Source organism: Coregonus lavaretus (genome assembly GCF_964263955.1).
Source record: "Coregonus lavaretus genome assembly, contig: HAP1_SCAFFOLD_8809, whole genome shotgun sequence".
NCBI classification, from domain to species: Eukaryota; Metazoa; Chordata; class Actinopteri; order Salmoniformes; family Salmonidae; genus Coregonus; species Coregonus lavaretus.
Window position 1 is genome coordinate 162 of NW_028156653.1, and position 18,645 is coordinate 18,806.

At 45.0% G+C, this 18,645-nt stretch overlaps 1 protein-coding gene across 1 annotated transcript; it reads left to right on the forward strand.

Annotated features, from left to right (window-relative positions):
• The first annotated feature begins 2,411 nt into the window (after positions 1 to 2,411).
• Positions 2,412 to 17,797, forward strand: LOC311126117 (solute carrier organic anion transporter family member 2A1-like). Its single transcript, XM_084200138.1, has 3 exons — positions 2,412 to 2,592; positions 4,646 to 4,858; positions 12,440 to 17,797. Exons 1-3 carry the CDS (start codon positions 2,517 to 2,519, stop codon positions 12,541 to 12,543), a joined length of 393 nt encoding a protein of 130 aa, XP_084056264.1. The 5' UTR covers positions 2,412 to 2,516; the 3' UTR covers positions 12,544 to 17,797.
• The last annotated feature ends 848 nt before the right edge of the window (positions 17,798 to 18,645 follow it).

Genomic DNA, 18,645 nt, shown 5'->3' on the forward strand with positions numbered 1-18,645 from the left:
GTACTTGTTACATTATGACAGGAAAATGGTCCAATTCACACACTTATCAAGAGAACATCCCTGGTCATCCCTACTGCCTCTGATCTGGCGGACCCACTAAACACACATGCTTCATTTGTAAATGATGTCTGAGTGTTGGAGTGTGCCCCTGGCTATCTGTAAATTAAAATTAAAAACAAGAAAGTTCTGCCGTCTGGTTTGCTTAATACAAGGATTTATATAACGATTTATACTTTTACTTTTACTTTTGATACTTAAGTATATTTAAAATACTTTTAGACTTTTACTCAGGCAATATTTTACTGGGTGACTTTCATTTTTACTTGAGTAATTTTCGATAAGGTCTAATCTTTATTTTTACTCAAGTATGACAATTGAGTACTTGAGGGGCGGCAGGTAGCTTAGTGGTTAAGAGCGTTGTGCCAGTAACTGAAAGGTCGCTGGTTCTAATCCCCGAGCCGACTAGGTGAAAAATCTGTCGATGTGCCCTTGAGCAAGGCACTTAACCCTAATTGCTCCTGTAAGTCGCTCTGGATAAGAGCGTCTGCTAAATGACGTAAATGTTTTTCCACCACTGCAATACGGTGTTGTCTGAGGCTCCTAGTTAAGAAGTAAAAAATATCCTCTGCAGCCATGTGTTGCTACTGCGTCCTCCTGATGACAGGGCCCTCTCTCTCCCTCTCTCTCTCTCTCTCTCTCTCTCTCTCTCCTCTCTCTCTCTCTCTCTCTCTCTGTCTCTCTCTCTCTCTCTCTCTCTCTCTCTCTCTCTCTCTCTCTCTCTCTCTCTCTCTCTGTTCTCTCTCCTCTCCCTCTCCCTCTCTCTCTCTCTCTCGTTCTCTCTCTCTCTCTCTCTCTCTCTCTCTCTCTCTCTCTCTCTCTCTCTCTCTCTCTCTCTCTCCGTCTCTCTCTCCGTCTCTAGGTGGGGAACACAGTACTGATGTATCCTGATGACAGGGCCCTCTCTCTCTCTCTCTCTCTTTCTCTCTCTCTCTCTCTCTCTCTCTCTCTCGTCTCTCTCTCCGTCTCTAGGTGGGGAACACAGTACTGATGTATCCTGATTACAGGGCCTCTCTCTCTCTCTCTCTCTCTCTCTCTCTCTCTCTCTCTCTCTCTCTCTCTCTCTCTCTCTCTCTCTCTGTCTCTCTCTCTGTCTCTCCCTCCGTCTCTCTCTGTCTCTCCATCTCTCTCTCTCTGTCTCTCCATCTCTCTCTCTCTCTCTCTCTGTCTCTCTCTCTGTGTCTCTCTCTGTCTCTCCATCTCTCTCTCTCTGTCTCTCCATCTCTCTCTCTCTCTCTCTCTGTCTCTCTCTCTGTGTCTCTCTCTGTCTCTCCATCTCTCTCTCTCTGTCTCTCCATCTCTCTCTCTCTGTCTCTCCCTCCCTCTAGGTGGGGAACACAGTACTGATGTATCCTGATTACAGGGCCCTCTCTGTCTCTCTCTCCGTCTCTAGGTGGGGAACACAGTACTGATGTATCCTGATGACAGGGCCCTCTCTGTCTCTCCCTCCCTCTAGGTGGGGAACACAGTACTGATGTATCCTGATTACAGGGCCCTCTCTGTCTCTCCCTCCCTCTAGGTGGGGAACACAGTACTGATGTATCCTGATGACAGGGCCCTCTCTGTCTCTCCCTCCCTCTAGGTGGGGAACACAGTACTGATGTATCCTGATTACAGGGCCCTCTCTGTCTCTCCCTCCGTCTCTAGGTGGGGAACACAGTACTGATGTATCCTGATTACAGGGCCCTCTCTCTCTGTCTCTCTCTCCCTCTAGGTGGGGAACACAGTACTGATGTATCCTGATTACAGGGCCCTCTCTCTCTGTCTCTCCCTCCGTCTCTAGGTGGGGAACACAGTACTGATGTATCCTGATGACAGGGCCCTCTCTCTCTGTCTCTCTCTCCCTCTAGGTGGGGAACACAGTACTGATGTATCCTGATTACAGGGCCCTCTCTCTCTGTCTCTCCCTCCGTCTCTAGGTGGGGAACACAGTACTGATGTATCCTGATTACAGGGCCCTCTCTCTCTGTCTCTCCCTCCGTCTCTAGGTGGGGAACACAGTACTGATGTATCCTGATTACAGGGCCCTCTCTGTCTGTCTCTCCCTCTCTCTAGGTGGGGAACACAGTACTGATGTATCCTGATTACAGGGCCCTCTCTCTCTGTCTCTCCCTCCCTCTAGGTGGGGAACACAGTACTGATGTATCCTGATTACAGGGCCCTCTCTCTCTGTCTCTCCCTCCCTCTAGGTGGGGAACACAGTACTGATGTATCCTGATTACAGGGCCTTCTCTGTCTGTCTCTCCCTCTCTCTAGGTGGGGAACACAGTACTGATGTATCCTGATGACAGGGCCCTCTCTGTCTCTCCCTCCCTCTAGGTGGGGAACACAGTACTGATGTATCCTGATTACATGTCTCTCCCTCCCTCTAGGTGGGGAACACAGTACTGATAGTGTTTGTGAGTTACCTGGGCAGCAGGGTCCATCGGCCTCGTCTCATTGGACTGGGTGGCCTGCTGATGTCCATCAGTGCTCTGATCCTGGCCCTACCTCACTTCCTGTCCCAGCCCTATGAGTACGACTCTGCCATACATGGTAAGATCTAGGGGTTCAATATAGATTTTTTTTATAGCTACAATACTTTGCAATACCAAGGATACACCTCTGAATAAATCTGCATAGATTATCTTCATGGGCAGGTTTCCGTCACACAGAATCTCAATAAAAAATGCTTCTTAGTCCAGGACTAGACTTTCGCTGTGTCCGGGAAACTGGCCGCATGAGTTTTAAAACCTAGTGTATGGCAAGCATCATCCACAATCAATCTCTATAAAGCAGCAAGCATCATCCACAATCAATCTCTATAAAGCAGCAAGCATCATCCACAATCAATCTCTATAAAGCAGCAAGCATCATCCACAATCAGTTTCTATAAAGCAGCAAGCATCATCCACAATCAGTCTCTATAAAGCAGCAAGCATCATCCACAATCAGTTTCTATAAAGCAGCAAGCATCATCCACAATCAATCTCTATAAAGCAACAAGCATCATCCACAATCAGTCTCTATAAAGCAGCAAGCATCATCCACAATCAGTCTCTATAAAGCAGTAAGCATCATCCACAATCAGTCTCTATAAAGCAGAAATCCCAGTATGTTGGACCTGGTTCAGCCTGTCATGTAGTGGAGTGGTGGACTGGTGGAGTTGTGTAGTGTTGTGGTGTTTTGGAATGGAGTGGTATAGTGGAATGGTGTAGTGGAGTGGTATAGTGGAATGGTTTTATGTTGTGGTGTTTTGGAATGGAGTGGTATAGTGGAGTGGTGTAGTGTAGTGGAATGGAGTGGTATAGTGGAGTGGTGTAGTGGAATGGAGTGGTATAGTGGAGTGTTGTAGTGGTGTAGTGGAATGGAGTGGTATAGTGGAGTGGTGTAGTGTAGTGGAATGGAGTGGTATAGTGGAGTGGTGTAGTGGAGTGGTGTAGCGGAGTAGTGGATTGGAGTGTTGTAGTGGTGTAGTGGAGTGATGTGTTGGATTGGAGTGGTGTGGAGTGTTGGATTGGAGTGGTGGAGTGGATTGGTTTAGTGGTGTAGTGGATTGGTTTAGTGGTGTAGTGGATTGGTTTAGTGGTGTGGTGGAGTGGATTGGTTTAGTGGTGTAGTGGATTGGTTTAGTGGTGTAGTGGATTGGATTGGTTTAGTGGTGTGGTGGATTGGATTGGTTTAGTGGTGTAGTGTAGTGGATTGGTTTAGTGGTGTGGTGGATTGGATTGGTTTAGTGGTGTAGTGGATTGGTTTAGTGGTGTAGTGGAGTGGATTGGTTTAGTGGTGGATTGGATTGGTTTAGTGGTGTGGTGTGGTGTGGTGGGGTAGTGGAGTGGTGTAGGGGTGTGGTTAGATTTGGATGGTTGGATTTAGAAATAATGAATTGTGAGAGCCAGCCTGGCCTGCAGGTGCTCTCTAGCTGATCCCATTCTACATAAATCCAAGAAGATTAAGGCTGTCTCTCAGGCAGTTGGTTTAATTCAGTACTTTCACTCTCTTTTTTCCTCCTCTGTCTGCCCTGTAGAGACACACACACACACACACACACACACACACACACACACACACACACACACACACACCCACCCAGTACACTGGCTGGATGCTGCTTCTCATGGGGTACCACTGAAGGGTTAAGGGTCACATTAAACTCCAGGAACAGCTGTGTATAGTTCACAGGCCTGTAATTAACTCTGTCTGTCTGTCTGTCTGTCTGTCTGTCTGTCTGTCTGTCTGTCTGTCTGTCTGTCTGTCTGTCTGTCTGTCTGTCTGTCTGTCTGTCTGTCTGTCTGTCTGTCTGTCTGTCTGTCTGTCTGTCTGTCTGTCTGTCTGTCTGTCTGTCTGTCTGTCTGTCTGTCTGTCTGTCTGTCTGTCTGTCTGTCTGTCTGTCTGTCTGTCTGTCTGTCTGTCTGTCTGTCTGTCTGTCTGTCTGTCTGTCTGTCTGTCTGTCTGTCTGTCTGTCTGTCTGTCTGTCTGTCTGTCTGTCTGTCTGTCTGTCTGTCTGTCTGTCTGTCTGTCTGTCTGTCTGTCTGTCTGTCTGTCTGTCTACTTGTGTCTGTCTGTCTGTCTGTCTACTTGTGTCTGTGAATGCGTTTTTTTCCCCCAGATCGCCAAGACCTGTGTTCACTGCAGGGTACCTCCAACATGACAGAGGCCTGTGGGAAAGCAGAGACCAAACGTATAGCAGACACCAATAACCTGTGGCTGCTCATGGCTATAGCTCAGCTGCTGTTCGGGGTGGGGTCTGTTCCCATACAACCCTTTGGTATCTCTTATGTGGATGACTTCGCCGGACAAGGCAACTCCCCCCTCTACATAGGTAAATCCAACAAAAAATCCAACAACACATCACTTTTCAAGCATTTTTTATTTTATTTCACCTTTATTTAACCAGGTAAGCCAGTTGAGAACAAGTTCTCATTTACAACTGCGACCTTGCCAAGATAAAGCAAAGCAGTGTGATAAAAACAACAACACAGAGTTACATATGGGGTAAAACAAAACGTACAGTCAATTACACAATAGAAAATCTATATACAGTGTGTGCAAATGTAGTAAGTTATGGAGGTAAGGCAATAAATAGGCCATAGTGCAAAATAGTTTAGAACAATTTAGTATTAACACTGGAGTGATAGATGTGCAGAAGATGATGTGCAAATAGAGATACTGGGGTGCAAATGAGCAAAATAAATAACAATATGGGGATGAGGTAGTTGGGTGGCTAATTGCAGATGGGCTGTGTACAGGTGCAGTGATCGGTAAGCTGCTCTGACAACTGATGCTTAAAGTTAGTGAGGGAGATAAGAGTCTCCAGCTTCAGAGATTTTTGCAGTTCGTTCCATTCATTGGCAGCAGAGAACTGGAAGGAATGGCGGCCAAAGGAGGTGTTGGCTTTGGGGATGACCAGTGAGATATACCTGCTGGAGCGCATACTACGGGTGGGTGTTGCTATGGTGATCAATGAGCTAAGATAAGGCGGGTATTTGCCTAGCAGTGATTTATAGATGACCTGGAGCCAGTGGGTTTGGCGACAAATATGTAGTGAGGGCCAGCCTACGAGAGCGTACAGGTCACAATGGTGGGTATAATATGGGGCTTTGGTGACAGAACAGATGGCACTGTGATAGACTACATCCAATTTGCTGAGTAGAGTGTTGGAGGCTATTTTGTAAATTACATCGCTGAAGTCAAGGATTGGTAGGATATTCAGTTTTTCGAGGGCATGTTTGGCAGCATGATTGAAGGAGGCTTTGTTGCGAAATAAGAAGCCGATTCTAGATTTAACTTTGGATTGGAGATGCTTAATGTGAGTCTGGAAGGAGAGTTTACGGTATTTAGGTATTTGTAGTTGTCCACATATTCTAAGTCAGACCCGTCGAGAGTAGTGATTCTAGTCGGGCGGGCGGGTGCAATCAGCGTTCGATTGAAGAGCATGCATTTAGTTTTACTAGCGTTTAAGAGCAGTTGGAGGCTACGGAAGGAGTGTTGTATGGCATTGAAGCTCGTTTGGAGGTTTGTTAACACAGTGTCCAGTGAAGGGCCAGATGTATACAAAATGGTGTCATCTGCGTAGAGGTGGATCTGAGAGTCACCAGCAGCAAGAGCGACATCATTGATATACACAGAGAATAGAGTCGGCCCGAGAATTGAACCCTGTGGCACCCCCATAGAGACTGCCAGAGGTCCAGACAACAGCACCTCCGATTTGACACATTGAACTCTATCTGAGAAGTACTTGGTGAACCAGGCGAGGCAGTCATTTGAGAAACCAAGGCTATTTAGTCTGCCAATAAGAATGTGGTGATTGACAGAGTCGAAAGCCTTGGCCAGGTCAATGAAGACGGCTGCACAGTACTGTCTTTTATCGAACGCAGTTATAATATCGTTTAGGACCTTGAGCGTGGCTGAGGTGTACCCATGACCAGCTCAGAAACCAGATTGCATAGTGGAGAAGGTACGGTGGGATTCAAAATTGTCGGTGTCCATCTGTCGTAGACGGCCGCGACTGGGAGACCAATGGGGTGGCGCACAATTGGCCCAGCGTCGTCCAGGGTAGGGTAGGGGAGGGAATGGCCGGCAGGGATGTAGCTCAGTTGGTAGAGCATGGCGTTTGCAACGACAGGGTTGTGGGTTCGATTCCCACGGTGGGCCGGTATGAAAAATAAATAAAATGTATGCACTCACTAACTGTAAGTCGCTCTGGATAAGAGTGTGTGCTAAATGACTAAAATGTAAATGTACATAATAAAGTGCTATTCTACCTTCTTAACAACACTATCAACAAGGCAGGTCCTACTGGCCCTAGTTTTGTCACATCTTGACTACTGTTCAGTCGTGTGGTCAGGCGCCACAAAAAAGGACTTAGGAAAATTGCAATTGGCTCAGAACAGGGCAGCACGGCTGGCCCTTGGATGTACACAGTGAGCTAATATGAATAATATGCATGTCAATCTTTCCTGGCTCAAAGTGGAGAAGAGATTGACTTCATCACTACTTGTATTTATGAGAGGTATTGACATGTTGAATGCACCGAGCTGTCTGTTTGAACTACTGGCGCACAGCTCGGACACCCATGATTACCCCACAAGACATGCCACCAGAGGTCTCTTCACTGTCCCCAAATCCAGAACAGATTATGGGAGACACACAGTACTACATAGAGCCATGACTACATGGAACTCTATTCCACATCAGGTAACTGATACAAGCAGTAGAATCAGATTTAAAAAACAGATAAAAAAAAACCTTATGGAACAGCGGGGACTGTGAAGCAACACAAACATAGGCACAGACACATGCATACACACGCACAATAACATGGATTTTGTACTGTAGATATGTGGTAGTGGTGGAGTAGGGGCCTGAGGGCACACAGTGTGTTGTGAAATCTGTGAATGTATTGTAATGTTTTTAAAACTGCCTTAATTTTGCTGGACCCCAGGAAGAGTAGCTGCTGCTTTACCAACGGAACATTCAAAACTGTAATATCTTATGTAACCTCCCGAGTGGCGCAGTGGTCTAAGGCACTGCATCGCAGTGCTAGCTGTGCCACTAGAGATCCTGGTTCGAATCCAGGCTCTGCTGTAGCCGGCCGCAACCGGGAGACCAATGGGGCGGCGCACAATTGGCCCAGCGTCGTCCAGGGTAGGGGAGGGAATGGCCGGCAGGGAGGTAGTTCAGTTGGTAGAGCATGGCGTTTGCAACGCCAGGGTTGTGGGTTCAATTCCCACGGGGGGCCAGTATGAAAAAAAAAAAAAAAAAGAAGAAGAATGTATGCACTAACTGTAAGTCGCTCTGGATAAGAGCGTCTGCTAAATGACGTAAAATGTAAAAGTAAATGTATCACCGAGTCGTGGCTGAACGACAACATGGATAACATACAGCTGGCGGGACATACGCTGCATCGGCAGGATAGAACGGCTGACTCGGGTAAGACAAGGGGTGGCGGTCTGTGTATATTTGTAAACAACAGCTGGTGCACAAAATCTAATATTAAGGAAGTCTCAAGGTTTTGCTCGCCTGAGGTAGAGTATCTCATGATCAGCTGTAGACCACACTATTTACCAAGAGAGTTTTTAGCTGTCTATTTACCATCGCAAACCGATGTTGGCACTAAGACTGCACTCAATCAGCTGTATAAGGCCATAAGCAAACAGGAAAAACGCTCATCCAGAGGCAGCGCACCTAGTGACCGGGGACTTTAATGCAGGGAAACTTAAATCCATTCTACCTCATTTCTAGACCACCTTTACTCCACACACAGAGACGCGTACAAAGCTATGACATTGAGGAGTACACCACATCAGTCACCGGCTTCATCAATAAGTGCATCGATGATGTCGTCCCCACAGTGACCGTACGTACATACCCCAACCAGAAGCCATGGATTACAGGCAACATCCGCACTGAGCTAAAGGGTAGAGCTGATGCTTTCAAGGAGCGGGACTCTAACCCGGACGCTTATAAGAAATCCCGCTACGCCCTCCGACGAACCATCAAACAGGCAAAGCGTCAATACAGGACTAAGATTTAATCGTACTACACCGGCTCCAACGCTCGTCGGATGTGGCAGGGCTTGAAAACTATTACAGACTACAAAGGGAAACACAGCCGCGAACTGCCCAGTGACACGAGCCTTCCAGACGAGCTAAATCACTTATATGCTCGCTTCGAGGCAAGCAACACTGAAGCATGCATGAGAGCATCAGCTGTTCCGGATGACTATGTGATCACGCTCTTCGTAGCCGATGTGAGTAAGACTTTTAAGCAGGTCAACATTCACAAGGCCGCAGGGACAGACGGATTACCAGGACGCGTACTCTGAGTATGCACTGACCAACTGGCAGGTTTCTTCACTGACATTTTCAACATGTCCCTGACTGAGTCTGTAATACCAACATCTTTCAAGCAGACCACCATAGTCCCTGTGCCCAAGAACACTAAGGTAACCTGTCTAAATGACTACCGACTCGTAGCACTCACGTCTGTAGCCATGAAATGCTTTGAAAGGCTGGACATGACTCATATCAACACCATTATCCCAGAAACCCTAGACCCACTCCAATTTGCATACCGCCCCAAAAAGATCCACAGATGATCAAATCTCTATTGCACTGCCAATTCCAACCTAGACAAGAGGAACACCTACGTGAGAATGCTATTCATTGACTACAGCTCAGCGTTCAACACCATAGCGCCCTCAAAGCTCATTACTAAGCTAAGTACCCTGGGTCTAAACACCTCCCTCTGCAACTGGATCCTGGACTTCCTAACGGGCCGCTCCCAGGTGGTAAGGGTAGGTAACAACACATCTGCCACGCTGATCCTCAACACGGGGGCCCCTCAGGGGTGCGTGCTCAGTCCCCTCCTGTACTCCCTGTTCACCCATGACTGCATGGCAGATGGCAGATGATGGTGATGACTCCATCACCATCATTAAGTTTGCCGATAACACAACAGTGGTAGGCCTGATCACCGACAACATTGAGACAGCCTATAGGGAGGATGTCAGAGACCTGGCCATGTGGTGCCAGGATGACAACCTGTCCCTCAACGTGATCAAGACAAAGGAGCTGATTGTGGACTACAGGAAAAAAAAGAGGACTGAGCACGCCCCCATTCTCATCGACGAGGCTGTAGTGGAACAGGTTGAGAGCTTCAAGTTCCTTGGTGTCCACATCACCAACAAACTATCATGGTCCAAACACACCAAGACAGTCGTGAAGAGGGCACGACAAAGCCTATTCCCCCTCAGGAGACTGAAAAGATTTGGCATGGGTCCTCAGATCCTCAAAAGGTTCTACAGCTGCACTATCGAAAGCATCCTGACTGGTTGCATCACTGCCTGGTATGGCAACTGCTCGGCCTCTGACCGCAAGGCGCTACAGAGGGTAGTGCGTACGGCCCAGTACATCACTGGGGCCAAGCTTCCTGCCATCCAGGACCTCTATACCAGGCGGTGTCAGAGGAAGGCCTTAAAAATTGTCAAAGACTCCAGCCACTCTAGTCAAAGACTGTTCTCTCTGCTACCGCACGGCAAGTGGTACTGGAGTGCCAAGTCTGGGTCCAAAAGGCTTCTTAACAGCTTTTATCCCAAAGCCATAAGACTCCTGAACAGCTAATCATGGCTACCTGGACTATTTGCATTTTAACTTGTAAGTAAGCGTTTCACTGTAAGGTCTACACCTGTTGTATTCGGCGCATGTGGCAAATACAATTTGATTTGATTTGATTTTACCCCAACACCTTGACAGAGCTTGAATAATTTGTAAAAGAATAATGGGCAAATATTTCACAATCCAGGAGTGTCAAGCTCTTAGAGACTTACCCAATTAGACTCACAGCTGTAATCACTGCAAAAGGTGTTTGTAACACGTATTGACTCAGGGGGGGTGACACTCAGGGGGGGTTACATTTTTAATTAGTTTTTAAGAAATATTAGATACTTTTTTTTATTTTGACATTAGAGAATTTTGTGTAGATCGTTGACAAGAAATTACACTTAAATCCATTTTAATCCCGCTTAGTGACAATAAAATGTGAAGAATAGTTATGATACCCACTGTAGGTAAGAGGCTTGTAGCTTAATGAAACACGAGTCCCTTTAAATAGGTAAGAGGCTTGTAGCTTAATGAAACACGAGTCCCTTTAAATAGGTAAGAGGCTTGTAGCTTAATGAAACACGAGTCCCTTTAAATTGGTAAGAGGCTTGTAGCTTAATGAAACATGAGTCCCTTCAAATAGGTAAGAGGCTTGTAGCTTAATGAAACACGAGTCCCTTTAAATAGGTAAGAGGCTTGTAGCTTACTGAAACACGAGTCCCTTTAAATAGGTAAGAGGCTTGTAGCTTAATGAAACACGTGTCCCTTTAAATAGGTAAGAGGCTTGTAGCTTAATGAAACACGAGTCCCTTTAAATAGGTAAGAGGCTTGTAGCTTAATGAAACACGAGTCCCTTTAAATAGGTAACAGGCTTGTAGCTTACGGAAACACGAGTCCCTTTAAATAGGTAAGAGGCTTGTAGCTTACTGAAACACGAGTCCCTTTAAATAGGTAAGAGGCTTGTAGCTTACTGAAACACGTGTCCCTTTAAATTGGTAAGAGGCTTGTAGCTTAATGAAACACGAGTCCCTTTAAATAGGTAAGAGGCTTGTAGCTTAATGAAACACGAGTCCCTTTAAATAGGTAAGAGGCTTGTAGCTTAATGTAACACGAGTCCCTTTAAATAGGTAAGATGCTTGTAGCTTAATGAAACACGAGTCCCTTTAAATAGGTAAGAGGCTTGTAGCTTCCAGAAACACGAGTCCCTTTAAATAGGTAAGAGGCTTGTAGCTTAATGAAACACGAGTCCCTTTAAATAGGTAAGAGGCTTGTAGCTTAATGAAACACGAGTCCCTTTAAATAGGTAAGAGGCTTGTAGCTTAATGAAACACGAGTCCCTTTAAATAGGTAAGAGGCTTGTAGCTTAATGAAACACGAGTCCCTTTAAATAGGTAAGAGGCTTGTAGCTTAATGAAACACGAGTCCCTTTAAATAGGTAAGAGGCTTGTAGCTTAATGAAACACGAGTCCCTTTAAATAGGTAAGAGGCTTGTAGCTTAATGAAACATGAGTCCCTTTAAATAGGTAAGAGGCTTGTAGCTTAATGAAACACGAGTCCCTTTAAATAGGTAAGAGGCTTGTAGCTTAATGAAACACGAGTCTCTTTAAATAGGTAAGAGGCTTGTAGCTTAATGAAACACGAGTCCCTTTAAATAGGTAAGAGGCTTGTAGCTTAATGAAACACGAGTCCCTTTAAATAGGTAAGAGGCTTGTAGCTTACTGAAACACGAGTCCCTTTAAATAGGTAAGAGGCTTGTAGCTTAATGAAACACGAGTCTCTTTAAATAGGTAAGAGGCTTGTAGCTTAATGAAACACGAGTCCCTTTAAATAGGTAAGAGGCTTGTAGCTTAATGAAACACGAGTCCCTTTAAATAGGTAAGAGGCTTGTAGCTTAATGAAACACGAGTCCCTTTAAATAGGTAAGAGGCTTGTAGCTTACGGAAACACGAGTCCCTTTAAATAGGTAAGAGGCTTGTAGCTTACGGAAAGACGAGTCCCTTTAAATAGGTAAGAGGCTTGAGACATGACATTATACTATCTGTACTGAGTTGTCTACGGCGATCTCCCGGGGCAAACTAAAACACCTTAGCTGAACACAGGCAGGTTGTAATCGCTTGACTTATAGATATAAAAAGTCAAGTTTGCTGGAGTTATTTAGCAAAAAGAAGAGGAGGGAGTGTATTCATTTAGTTAATAACAGACGCTTGAACATGATCCAGCAGGTCGTATTACTGCAGCTCAAACAGCAGTAGGACACATGGACCTGGTGTTAAGACCCTGACTGTCTCTTTTCTCCCCAGCCATCCTGTTTGCTGTGTCTGTGTTTGGACCTGCCTTTGGCTTCCTGCTGGGCTCCGTCATGCTGAGGATCTATGTGGACGTGGACAGAACTGGTTCAGGTTGATACTGGGTTTGGGTTGTTAGAGTGGTGGCAGAGGTTTTGGTAGCTGGTTAGAGTGTAGGCTAAACTGTAATCTCTCTCTCTCTCTGTATCTCTCTCTCTCTCTCTCTCTCTCTCTATTGGCATGGGAAACATATATTTACATTGCCAAAGCAAATGAAACAGACAATAACAAAAGGGAAATTAACAATCAGAAATGAACAGTAAACATTACACACTCACAGGTTTAATATAGACATTTCAAATGTTATACAGCACCTTCAGAGAGTATTCATACCCCTTGACGTATTCCACAATACCCCATAATGACAAAGTGAAAACATGTTTTTCAGAAATCTTTGCAAATTTATTGAAAGTTAAATACTGAAATATCTCATTTACATAAGTATTCACACCCCTGAGTCAATACATGTTATAATAATATAATAATAATATGCCATTTAGCAGACGCTTTTATCCAAAGCGACTTACAGTCATGTGTGCATACATTATTACGTATGGGTGGTCCCGGGTGATCGAAACCCCCTACCCCTGGCGTTACAAGCGCCGTGCTCTACCAGCTGAGCTACAGAGGACCTGATTAGAATCACCTTTAGCAGTGATTACAGCTGTGAGTCTTTCTGGGTAAGTCTCTTAGATCTTTGGATTGTAGAATATTTGCCCATTATTCTTTAAAAATTCTTCAAGCTCTGTCAAGTTGCTTGTTGATCATTACAGCCATTTTAAAGGCGTGCCATATATTTTCAAGACGATTTGAGACAAAACTGTAACTAGGCCACTCGGGAACCTTCATTGTTCTCCCGGGGGCTCCCGAGTGGCGCAGCGGCATCTCAGTGCTTGAGGCGTCACTACAGACCCCCCTGGTTCGATTCCAGGCTGTTTCACGACCGGCCGTGATTGGGAGTCCCATAGGGCGGCGCACAATTGGCCCAGCATCGTTAGGGTTTGGCTGGGGTAGGCTGTCATTGTAAATAAGAATTTGTTCTTAACTGACTTGCCTAGTTAAATAAAAAATATAAAAAATATGTCTTGGTAAGCAACTCCAGTGTATATTTGGCCTTGTGTTTTAGGTAATTGTCCTGCTGAAAGGTGAATTTGTCTCCCAGTGTCTGTTGGAAAGCAGACTGAACTAAGTTTTCCTCTAAGATTTTGCCTGTGCTTAGCTCTATTCCATTTATGTTTATACTAAAAATACTCCCTAGTGCTTGCTGATGACAAGCATACCCATAACATGATGACGTCACCACCTGCTTGAAAATATGAAGAGTGGTACTCAGTGATGTGTTGGATTTGCCCCAAACATAAAGCTTTTTATTCAGGACAAAAAGTGAATTTCTTTGCCACATTTTATGCAGTATTACTTTAGTGCCTTGTTGCAAACACAAACAGGATGCATGTTTTGGAATATTTTTTATCTGTACAAGCTTCCTTATTTTCACTCTGTAATTTATGTAAGTATTGTGGAGTAACTACAATGTTATTGATCCATCCTCAGTTATCTCCCATAACAGCCATTAAACTAACTGTTTTGGTGAAATCCCTGAGCGGTTACCTTCCTCTCCGGCAACTGAGTTAGGAAGGGCACCTGTATCTTTGTACATAGTCAAAGCTTTCCTTAATTTTGGGTCAGTCACAGTGGTCAAGTATTCTGCCACTGTGTACTCTCTGTTCAGGACCAAATAACATTCAAGTTTGCTCAGTTTTTTTGTTGATTCTTTCCAATGTGTCAAGTAATTCTCTTTTTGTTTTCTCATGAAAACTAATTGTGTTGCTTTCCTGAGGCTGAGGGGACTCTTATCCAGGTTCATTTGTAGGTGAGGGCTTTGTTATGAAAGGTTTGAGAATCGCTTCCTTTTAGGTGGTTGTAGAATTGAATTGCTCTTTTCTGGATAATTAGCGGGAATCGTCCTAATTCTGCTCTGCATGAGTTTTAAGTTGTATACAGATGATTTTTTTTTTTCTTCAGAATTCTGCATGCAGAGTCTCAATTTGGTGGTTGTCCCATTTTGTGAATTCTAGGTTGTTGACTGATTGAAGTATTTTTAGCCAGATCCTAATTGGGATGTTTTCTGTTCCTTTTAAATGGCATAGAAGGCCCTTCTTACCTCGTCTCTCAGATCGTTCACAGCCCTGTGGAAGTTACCTGTGGTGATGATGTTTATGCCAAGTTAGGTATAGTTTTTTGTGTGCTCTAAGGCAACAGTGTCTAGGTGGAATTTGTATTTGTGGAATACTTATTTCTGTCTTAACTGTCAGGGCCCAGGTCTGACAGAATCTGTGCAGAAGATCTAGGTGCTGCTGTAGGCCCTCCTTGGTTTGGGACGGAAGCAACAGATCATCAGCAAACAGAAGACATTTGACTTTAGTCTAGTAGGCTGAGGCCGGGTGCTGCAGACTGTTCTAGAGTTAAATTACTTCCATTGTCATTGTCTACATAGCAATGGTGGAACCAACAGCAACAAGGCAGCAATACTAATTGTAGTAGTGGAAATGGGATGACCATTAACAACAACAACACTATTAATGAGAATAATACATTAAAGCAATAGTAGTGGGCCGGTCTCAACACGACTGAGAAGCCACATGGCATGTCACGTTCCCCAGCAAGAAAACCAAAAATGTCACGCAAACAGGACGGGGAAACTAACAAAGAGTCACTGACAACAACCAAAGCAGGTTTTAGAAGGGGTTTTAAAAGACACTCATGGGGGGTGTCCACTAAAAGTTGACTAGCAACAACTTGGACCTAAAAGACGCCCACCATGAGACCCACTAAATCTGTCCAATAAGAGGTAAACAATGGAAAAACCCACACCAACCTTAAAGACAGGAAGCAAAACAAAAACACGGAAGCTCAGATAAAGGAATGTTTTTCTAGAACTCACATAGGGAGAGACAACTAAAGAGGTTAACCCTCCACATCTATCAAGACAACTGGAGCACTGGGACAGCCACTCTTAAATATCACCTGGACCAGCGCAGGTGAAACACCTTCGCACTAACGAGATGACAAACCAGCACAGGTGTAACACTTACTGACTAACGAGGTGACACCAGAGTGAGTCCAGCCTGTCCTCTCTGGGCAGCCAGGTTTGTCCATGATGACCGGTCTCTATGGCCAGACTGTGCTCACTGAGTCTGTACCCAGTCAGTGTTTTCCATCAGTCACAGTGGTCAGATAATCTGCCATCGTGTGCTGTATCAGTCAGTCACAGTGGTCAGATAATCTGCCATCGTGTGCTGTATCAGTCAGTCACAGTGGTCAGATAATCTGCCATCGTGTGCTGTATCAGTCACAGTGGTCAGATAATCTGCCATCGTGTACTGTATCAGTCAGTCACAGTGGTCAGATAATCTGCCATCGTGTGCTGTATCAGTCACAGTGGTCAGATAATCTGCCACCATGTGCTGTATCAGTCACAGTGGTCAGATAATCTGCCATCGTGTGCTGTATCAGTCACAGTGGTCAGATAATATGCCATCGTGTGCTGTATCAGTCACAGTGGTCAGATAATCTGCCATCGTGTGATGTATCAGTCAGTCACAGTGGTCAGATAATCTGCCATCGTGTGCTGTATCAGTCACAGTGGTCAGATAATCTGCCATCGTGTGCTGTATCAGTCACAGTGGTCAGATAATCTGCCATCGTGTGCTGTATCAGTCAGTCACAGTGGTCAGATAATCTGCCATCGTGTGCTGTATCAGTCAGTCACAGTGGTCAGATAATCTGCCATCGTGTGCTGTATCAGTCACAGTGGTCAGATAATCTGCCATCGTGTGCTGTATCAGTCAGTCACAGTGGTCAGATAATCTGCCATCGTGTGCTGTATCAGTCAGTCACAGTGGTCAGATAATCTGCCATCGTGTGCTGTATCAGTCACAGTGGTCAGATAATCTGCCATCGTGTGCTGTATCAGTCACAGTGGTCAGATAATCTGCCATCGTGTGCTGTATCAGTCACAGTGGTCAGATAATCTGCCATCGTGTGCTGTATCAGTCAGTCACAGTGGTCAGATAATCTGCCATCGTGTGCTGTATCAGTCACAGTGGTCAGATAATCTGCCATCGTGTGCTGTATCAGTCACAGTGGTCAGATAATCTGCCATCGTGTGCTGTATCAGTCAGTCACAGTGGTCAGATAATCTGCCATCGTGTGCTGTATCAGTCAGTCACAGTGGTCAGATAATCTGCCATCGTGTGCTGTATCAGTCACAGTGGTCAGATAATCTGCCATCGTGTGCTGTATCAGTCAGTCACAGTGGTCAGATAATCTGCCATCGTGTGCTGTATCAGTCACAGTGGTCAGATAGTATGCCACAATGTACTGTCTGTTTAGAGCCAAATAGCACTGAAGTTTACTTTGATTTCTTGTGGAGTCTTTCCAATAGGTGATATATTTTTCTTTTTGCTTTGTGATGATTTGGTTGGGCCAGATTTTCTGAGTGCTGTCTTGAGGCTCTATGAGGTTGGTTTGGGTTTGTGAACTGAGCCTCAGAACCAGCTGGCTGAGGGGACTCTTCTCTTGTTTCATATCTTGACATTGTAGAGCTGTGTGATTAAATGTTTCAGGGTTGCTTGTTTTTAGATGGTTGTAAAATTTGATGGCTCTTTTTTCTATTAGAATAAGGAGGGGGTATTGGCCCAATTCTGCTCTACATGCGTTATTTTGTCTTTGCACTTGCAACACAGTCTTGCAAAACTCTGCATGCAGTGTTTCGATTGGATGTTTGTCCCATTCATTATTGATTATTGGAGAGTGGACACCATACATTGCTGCCATATAGAGGAATTGATTCTATAACTGATTGGATTTTTTTTGCCAGATCCTAATTTGATTTTATATTTGAATGTTCCTTTTAGAATGCACTTCTTGCTTTGTCTCTCAGCTCGTTCACAGCCATGTGAAAGCTGCACCTGTGTTGCTGATATTTAGTCCTAGGTACAGTACGTGTCCAAATAGAATTTGTATTTGTAATCCAGATTTTCGGACCTCTTGGAATATCATTATATTCCGTTTTTTTGTTTAACTGTCAGAGCGCAGGTTAAATAGTTTCGGATTGATTGATCAGCCCTCTCTCTCTATGTCTCTCTCTCTCTCTCTCTATGTCTCTCTCTCTCTCTCTCTCTATGTCTCTCTCTCTCTCTCTCTATGTCTCTCTCTCTCTCTCTATGTCTCTCTCTCTCTCTCTCTATGTCTCTCTCTCTCTATGTCTCTCTCTCTCTCTCTCTCTATGTCTCTCTCTCTCTCTCTCTATGTCTCTCTCTCTCTATGTCTCTCTCTCTCTCTAGTCTCTCTCTCTCTCTCTCTCTCTCTCTGTCTCTCTTCTCTCTCTCTCTCTCTCTCTCTCTCTCTATGTCTCTCTCTCTCTCTATGCTCTCTCTTCTCTCTCTCTCTCTCTATTTCCTCTCTCTCTCTCTCTCTCTCTCTCTCTCTCTATGTCTCTCTCTCTCTCTCTCTCTATTGTCCTCTCTCTCCTCTATGTCTCTCTCTCTCTCTCTCTCTCTCTCTCTCTCTCTCTCTCTCTATGTCTCTCTCTCTCTCTCTCTCTATGTCTCTCTCTCTCTCTCTCTATGTCTCTCTCTCTCTCTCTCTCTCTCTCTCTCTCTATGTCTCTCTCTCTCTCTAATGTCTCTCTCTTTCTCTCTCTATGTCTCTCTCTCTCTCTCTCTATGTCTCTCTCTCTCTCTCTCTCTCTCTAAGTCTCTCTCTCTCTATCTCTCTCTCTCTCTCTATGTCTCTCTCTCTCTCTCTATGTCCTCTCTCTCTCTCTCTCTCTATGTCTCTCTCTCTCTCTCTCTCTATATGTCTCTCTCTCTCTCTATGTCTCTCTCTCTCTCTATGTCTCTCTCTTCTCTCTCTCTCTCTATGTCTCTCTCTCTCTCTCTACTGTCTCTCTCTCTCTCTCTCTATGTCTCTCTCTCTCTCTCTCTATGTCTCTCTCTCTCTCTCTCTATGTCTCTCTCTCTCTCTCTATGTCTCTCTCTCTATCTCTCTCTCTCTCTCTCTCTCTCTCTCTCCTCTCTCTCTCTCTCTATGTCTCTCTCTCTCTATCTCTCTCTCTCTAGGTCTCTCTCTCTCTCTCTCTTCTCTATGTCTCTCTCTCT

Coding starts and splice junctions, on each gene's coding strand:
- LOC311126117 (XM_084200138.1), top strand. CDS start 2,517: ATGTCCATCAGTGCTCTGATCCTGGCCCTACCTCACTTCCTGTCCCAG. Junction 2,593..4,645: donor GTACGACTCTGCCATACATG/GTAAGATCTAGG, acceptor TTTTTCCCCCAG/ATCGCCAAGACCTGTGTTCA. Junction 4,859..12,439: donor CAACTCCCCCCTCTACATAG/GTAAATCCAACA, acceptor TTTTCTCCCCAG/CCATCCTGTTTGCTGTGTCT.